Here is a 7,547-nt window from a genome sequence, read left to right as displayed (position 1 = left end):
ATATATATATAGGTCTTGACTAGTTATTTAAGTTAGGATTCAAGTATATGTATATATAATCCTTTACTATAGATGTATATAAGGTCAAGGGTTTAAGACCGTACCCTTGCCCTCTCAAGTTCATCGCTTAGCTGTTATGCTGGATATTAGTATTGCGTTTAATAAACAGACCAATGGACATGATAGGAATTTGAGATTGTGGAAAAATGAGAGAGGACATGATAGACAGGAGGCGAACTCTTGTCTCATAGCTATATCTTTCGATTGCACGGTTAAAATACTTGTTTGATACACCAGGACTAAATTCTCAATTTTGTATCTTTGACCCTTGATCTGTACTGAGCTAATTCTAGGGCTAGCTAATGGGCTCAATCCATTAATTCAAGTTCAATAGCCATCGTCGTCCCAGTCCATTCTACACTGACGGTCCACTCAGACTTTTCCATCCTGTGTCGATGCAACCTAGCTGTTACTATCACTGTTCAAAGCACAGCTTAACAAGAAACCGTAGAGGTACGCGCCCGAAAAAAAGCAGCAAAAATCTTTGCGAAGTTTCCTCGAATACTCCCCCGAATCTCTGAAAAGTACTTCTGGCCTCGCTGACTTCGGACTACTGCAGTCAACAGTATTACGCTATAGGCTGCTAGCTCTATAAAAAAGGAGCACTTAGATATATGCGTTGTTTGACGCTCCTAACAGTTTTATTCAATTAGACTTCCGAACGTTGGGCCTAACACCAAACTATTTTAATAGAATGCTTACTTTAAGAATAAAACATAAAACATGAAGCAAGCAAATGGATTGTACCCTGGCAAGACTCAATCTAATTAAGCGAACATCGAATGAATGGAAACAAAAAAGGCACCGCAAAAATATAATGATTATTGAAGTGTTTCCGCGATCCATCTATACGCTCTCGTTTTTAGGACAGTTTCAATAGGAATCTATAATAATCGTTTCTATTTTATTAGAAGAATTTTACTGGAAGTAAAATTTAATACAATATTGCAGTCCGCGATTTGATTTGCGGGATAAGTTAGTTAGTCTTCTAGAAATTTGGCGGCTGTGACGAAAAAGATCAGATATGTTCCAAAATTTTGGAATAATTCCAGCCTTCTAGAGGTGTCATCGCTGCCATGGCCATGTCGTTATGCCCCGTCTGCAAAGCGCCCCTCTTCATCGGGCTAAGGACTACACGAAACAGCGTCAATTACGACAGGGTGACAAAAACCTGCAGGACAAAAAAGGCGTATAACTCCAGAAACTTCACTGTATCTTTATTTATTATCTAATTTTTTAGTGCCGTCCAATGATATCTGGATGCCAAACGTCAGTGACTCTTCACATTAGATTTGGAAGGCAAAACTTTAACCAAGGTGACCAAAAGAAGAATTCACAACTTTTGAATAAAGGAAGTTTAGCTGAGATGTATCGATTGCATTCAAGTTAACTGTATATAAGGCAATAGGAATACGGTGCTTAAAACAAAACAGAGGACAGATTAGGCAGTATAGTACACACTAATCTATGTATATTAATCTAATGATTTTGAAATTTTATAGAATACGACTGGTGTCCATAAACGATAATTGTTTGTTACCATGATCATCAAGTGCATCACATCACAAAAAAAGTGATTTTTGTTCAATTTATTTTTTGTAACCGATGCTAACCTCAGATGGATTGAAAAAGGGGGTGGTCTAATATATTTGCCCTAAAGACAAATCGCTCGTGCATATATAACTTTAGTTTTTGCCAAAAAGGTAAAAGGAAGTCCTTTCTAACTTTCCTCGTATGCAACTACTTTGGACGAGATATATACTGTTTCAAATATGACCTAAGTACTGAATCTATAGTCGATATTGATTGATTTTATGCGTAACACGATAGTTAAGAGATAATGGCGGTGTTTTGCCAAATGAATTACTTGTTGTTCGAATTTCGTTAATGGCACACGGTTATTTTCCAGTTTGTAATAATAAAAATAAAAGGCCTAAAAAGGAAATATGTGCCTAAAGATATTCGCTTTGTTCGAAAGGCACATTATGGCTACAAAAACTAATTTCCAGTACGCGTCCGGTCAGCGCGTAACATCTAGTAAGAAAATAGGAGAAACTGCTCTGCGTCTCTATACTGTGAATTTCGGCTAAATTCGACGTCTGGCCTTTAAGATCTTTTTACCTTAGAGACAGATAACGAACCAAGCGGACATACATATGTCCAATACCCCAAGCAACAAGTTAACGTCCTAATCGTGCCAAAAAAAAATCAAATTTCCGCTTTTCGCCATCTTTCATAAAACAAAATAGATCTTTCGTCTTAGTAAGTTGTCTGGTACAGTGTAAACGGATACTCAGACGTTGTTATTGTTAAGTGTTTCGATGGCATACGCACGGATCGACGGAAGCGATGATTTAAGGGGTATGCAGGTTCGGACAACTTGACATATGCTACTGTGCTGTCACGTCGATAGAAATAAAAGATGAGCTTAAAAACGAAAAAAAAAAACCAGCGGCGACAGATTTACATATTAGTTATGGGGGCAGAAGAGTACCAGGGCGCCATATTTACCAAAAAAATACGAGGCCACCTTTAGACGAGTGGTTATTTCTGGGCCATAAATAAATTTCTATTCACTATATATTTACACAAATGAATCATTGAAAATAGTATTATTGCCTTTACATATTCTGACCGAGGACTGCAGAGCGCAAGGGATCAACGCCTAGGGAGTACGAAGTTCAGACTAGTAGCTTCCAATGAGCGCGAACCTGGGACATAGCAATACACCGCTTTACATATTTAGCATTACGCATTGACTTTGATATGAATGTTCTAACAAGCATAATCCGAAAGCAACAATTCCAGAAACGTCTCCAGCATTACTTCAAACATGTCAGTGCTCTGTGCGAACGGGTGAGCTTGGTTCTCGAAATACAAAATAGAAATCATGTTTATTTTGATAAACGCAACGCTTGCCGAATTTGTAGTATTATTCGATTCGACGAGTAGTCAGATGTGTTTACTGTTGGCTGTGGCACTCTACTATGGGCTAAGTTCCGATCTGTATCAGACTGCTGTGATAATGGCTGCGTTTATTAGGCGAGGCGCACAACGGCCGAATGTCAAGGGACACGGGCAAGCGTTAAATGACAAAGTTGCTTTGCGTCAGAATACCTTACCAATGCCATTCAATGCTTTTCACTCTCATCCGCTACAACCGTTTCTCAATTTGTGCAGGAACTCAACGACATGATTTCTAAGGCAATCAGTAAGGCCAATGCTCGTGAAGCAGAAGGACGCCACGTCACAGTACAGACTTCAATTAAAGTCTTCCTCTCGAAATGTTTGACCTTAAAGGATAGCTTAAGAAGCAAGATGCAGAATGAAATTTTGATGACGTCAAACTTCATTAGTAGGACTCTTATCAAACAGGAACCAGCTGAATGCCTACCTGAAATAGGCGATCATATAGAGGCCATGTGCGCAGAGGTAAATATAATAATTACTGGCGTGACTTTAATCGCAGTATTCATAGTAGAATCCATACTCTTCGAAGTTTATCGTTTGTCAGCTGTAATTTTCGCCCAATTTTTCTGCATATTCAGTATGATGCACTAGGTGGGACGCGAAACCTTTTTAGGCCTTTTGCTTATGCATTCAGTGAATGCTATGGTAAACGTACCATACATACGTATAATATTCACCGGTAGATTCCATGGCAGCTAATCAATTGTAAAACTTCCTTGACAAAGAAAAAAAATTGTAAAAAGTAATTTTCTGAACATCATTTCACCGTCGGCGGCAAATGGAACAAACAAGCCACTGAGAACTAGCTAGCTTTTTGTGCTTTCTTCATCTTTTTACCTACGATCTAATTAATATGTATTATACCTGCATCTGCGACAAAGATATACTAATAACAACGAAAGGCGTAGCATCGATTCTGTTCGTAGCGCTGAATAAAATTCGTATGGTTAATTGATAAAGTAACGAGACCTCTGATGAAATGATATATCAAAAAACATAGACATCCTTGTGTCCATTAAACGTTTTTCCAGTTTTGACTAATACCCATCTCCCACCTCTCTACCCTATTAGATTAGCGCATGGTGGAACTTTGGGTTGAGTCGATTAAATGAAGATTGTCGCGACTTTGAAAAAGTGAAGCTCATGTTTAGTATCATCGAGGAAAAGAATGCCTTGGACTTCACTACCACAAAACGGTCAGTATGCAATGAACACGAAACGGAAGCCAACATAGTACACTAATCCACCGTTTTCCGATTCGGCCTTATCAATCAAACCTACTTCGTTTTTTGCAATTTCGAAATGTCATAGTCACTAGTGATTGATTAACATAGTCATAGACACTGAATTATACTGGTTTCGATTTACCAGCACAGTATGACACGCAACCTCAGGAAGCTTAATAGAAGAAATAGGTAATGTTTTGCAGGATTTGAGTTCGAAATGGTGTTTGTACGCGCATTGGTACGTGTGGATTTAATAAAAGAACGAAGAAGAGGTTTGCTATTCTGGACTTTAAAACAATTTTTTCTAAACTGTAAAATGTCTTATTGAGTTTTTTCACATCAAATGTTTTTTTCCACTGGCTAACCTCTATTCAGATTCCTCCAGCGCTTAATTCTGACTAATTAAGCGTATTATTGTATATTATTGTAGGTGTTTAATGAAAAAAAAAAACAATGGTGGCATTAGTCGATGTGCCCAAAGTAACTTTCATGCGAGTCTTTATTTATTTTTTATGTATTTTTAATTTAAACATTTTTTTTTATCTGAGCACCTTTTGTGCGTATGTTGAAGGGGTGCATTCCCAGAAACGATTCGCAACGCCATGTACAGTTATAGCAATCCAGCATTTAATGGATGCTGATGAATAGTATATAAAGGGTTAGCTTATTATTAGCGACTAACAAGGAGGCCACGAGCCTAAAACTAATAAATTGTACTTTGCAGAATGGGAGAAGATATAATACTCTATGTAGAAGAGACATCATTAAGTTCAGAAGCCTCTGATCTTGCATCGGAAACTGAACCTGAGTATCTGAAACTTTTGGACAACTTCGAGTGTGATGAGTATCCGGCGCTGCCTCGTGAGTCGGATGAGTCTTCCAAGAATGGTCCGAAACGGAACGTTTACAATAACATAGACGCAGAAGCGGTATACTCTAGCCAAATCACACAGACACGAAGCGACACGTTTTTTGATACTCAAAAGGAAGCCCTTTTAGCGTTACGCGAGCTAAAGGGTCTCCTAAATTTGTTGACGCATAAGTCAAGTTATGCAGATTTTCAGAGTGACGTGCACAATCTCTCAGTAGATGGTGACATAATGCTCTTAAGCGTCAACTATCCAGCTGTAGAACCTGAGCAGGACTGTGCAAGTCTCGACAACAGCAGCTACGGTGGACAGGCGAAACAGAAGAGTGCAATTGCTTTTCATAACCCATTTCGAAACTGCGCACGAACTAAAAAACATAGCGAGCAAAGCGCCGATGACGATGATGAACTACTATCCAAACACGAGAAAAATGGAAAAGATTTGCCAATTCCCATACGACAGTTGGCAGAGCTAATTGATTTTCTTGAAGGTGTCTTTTGGCCGTTAACAGAAACAAAACAAGCGGTTACCTTTGCACAGGAAGCATGACATCCTAAAAGTGGCCTTAAAATATAATAGCTGTTGTCGAATACGAAGATATCTTACATTGTTAGCGCAATAGTTCTTCGTATCCGAATGTTTTCTGTAAAACTGTGAGTGGTACAATTTAGTGGAACTCCATTGTTCCGTTTACCCATGAAGCTTTTATAATATAGAGTTTTGACGGAACGGAAAACTTTTAGTTGTATTTGTCCTAATACGCTGGACGGAGATGTTGAAACGATGCGCCATTTACATTGCCAAACAAATAATAAGCGTTTCATGTAAAGTACAGAAGAACGGGAGCAAGCCTACAATTAGTTAACACCAAACCTTTGCCCTTCCAGTAAATTTCGTCTGCTGATAAAAAAAACACGAATGTGATTGTGCTACTGTGCAGGAGCGTCAAATTTATTTCATTTCTTTGACGGGTATAGTTCATTTTTATTCTTCGTTGAACGCCATTATCACAATGCTTTCTTATTAATTACGCGTTTGTGTATTTAAAGTGGGGATATATGTTTGGTATCTTGGTTTGAGGGTGGCTTCTTCGCCCGCTATAATCTGTGACTCGGTGTCTTGGATAGTTATACTGCAACAGCACGAAGTTTGTTTTGAGTGGTGTTTACTGTTCTTGATATAGAGATAATGTTATACGTAATGATCGTTGTCGCTGTTTTTGTTTATGTTAGTGAATTTGTTCTACCTTCATTCCGGTTGGTAGAATATTAACAGTACAGAGGGCATATGTCTTTGCAGTAGCAGTAATTATAATGCGTTGTTTGTGTGCTTCACGATTCTAACGTATATTTACTGCTCCGCTGAATGAAGAGTTACGTACGGCTACAACAGGTAGCAATTAAACATTAGGCATTGAAAGTCAGGCTCTACGCGCAGTTTTGCAGTAATGAAAGCTGATCGTCCTTTTGTCTTCGATTCCTCACAACATGTGTTTGATCTTTTCTACGGGTTGCGATCCCAATTTATCTTCCGTTTCACAACTCTGGTTTCCTGCTCCTTATGGTCGTAGGGATCTTCGCCGGGAAGCTTCCATTCGTAGTTCTAGTAGTAAGAGGTAATTACTTCGTCATCCAGTCTGCTTTGTCATGATTATTCCCGAGTACTTCCCTGTTTTTGTCTCCACTTTTTTCCAACCTGCTTCATCTGATAATAAATATCGGTTGCGATGATTATAATTATAAAACGATCGGGAGTACGACTTCGTTCGTAGCGTTGCTTCCTCCGGCGCTCTGTGTCATTAGGTTTGAAATGATATTGAATAAACCGTCGGTGACAGCTCTTCGCAATTTCCTATCATCATTGTTACTAGGCTTCATATGTCGCTCTTCGTCACACGCCAGAAATGATTACGGCCCCTGCAATCATTCTGCAACCGACCAAGAAGCCTCACAGAATCGCGCTGAACATTATTTAATTTGCTACAGTTACTAGGCTACTCAAGTCCTGTTTACTATTCGTTATTTATTCTCAGTTAATGTTTCCTTGTTCCCTATAAAAGGGTCCAAACCAGGAGTCGAGCATCAATTGCCCTCCTGCTTTTTGTCATCATGGCTTATGGCTTTTCCCCGTATCGAAATTCCTAAGAATGTTACACGGCAACGTTGGTACGCTTTTGTTATTGTCAACCTTTCTTTACATTTCCTAGGAAAATCTGCTTGGAAATCACTAATCTCAGATCTTGCACAACTAATAAGACAACTAAATAACAATGGTATTAGCTCCACATCTATGTAAATTACAAAAGTCAGATTCTATATGCATATGAAAAAAATTAATACCATTGGACGAGTACTGGGCATCTATTACTCAAACCTTGTGATCGACAATTCATTCGTATTTTGTCGATTTATTTATATATATA

The 7,547-nt window shown here is 38.6% G+C and overlaps 1 protein-coding gene across 1 annotated transcript; it reads left to right on the top strand.

Annotated features, from left to right (window-relative positions):
* Window positions 1–2,690: 2,690 nt before the first annotated feature.
* Window positions 2,691–5,674, top strand: LOC111251896 (uncharacterized). The gene is made up of 4 exons (XM_022809000.2): window positions 2,691–2,916; window positions 3,241–3,492; window positions 4,102–4,226; window positions 4,981–5,674. Exons 1-4 carry the CDS (start codon window positions 2,827–2,829, stop codon window positions 5,672–5,674), a joined length of 1,161 nt encoding a protein of 386 aa, XP_022664735.1. The 5' UTR covers window positions 2,691–2,826.
* Window positions 5,675–7,547: the final 1,873 nt, after the last annotated feature.

The sequence above is a fragment of the Varroa destructor genome, unplaced genomic scaffold, assembly GCF_002443255.2.
Source record: "Varroa destructor unplaced genomic scaffold, Vdes_3.0 BEIS01000005.1, whole genome shotgun sequence".
NCBI classification, from domain to species: Eukaryota; Metazoa; Arthropoda; class Arachnida; order Mesostigmata; family Varroidae; genus Varroa; species Varroa destructor.
This window is presented reverse-complemented; position numbering and strand designations above follow the sequence as displayed.

Excerpts from the sequence above, each read along its gene's own strand:
- LOC111251896 (XM_022809000.2), top strand. The coding sequence starts at position 2,827 with ATGAATGTTCTAACAAGCATAATCCGAAAGCAACAATTCCAGAAACGT. Across the intron at positions 3,493-4,101 it reads TAGAGGCCATGTGCGCAGAG|ATTAGCGCATGGTGGAACTT; the intron begins GTAAATATAATA and ends CTACCCTATTAG. Across the intron at positions 4,227-4,980 it reads GACTTCACTACCACAAAACG|AATGGGAGAAGATATAATAC; the intron begins GTCAGTATGCAA and ends TGTACTTTGCAG.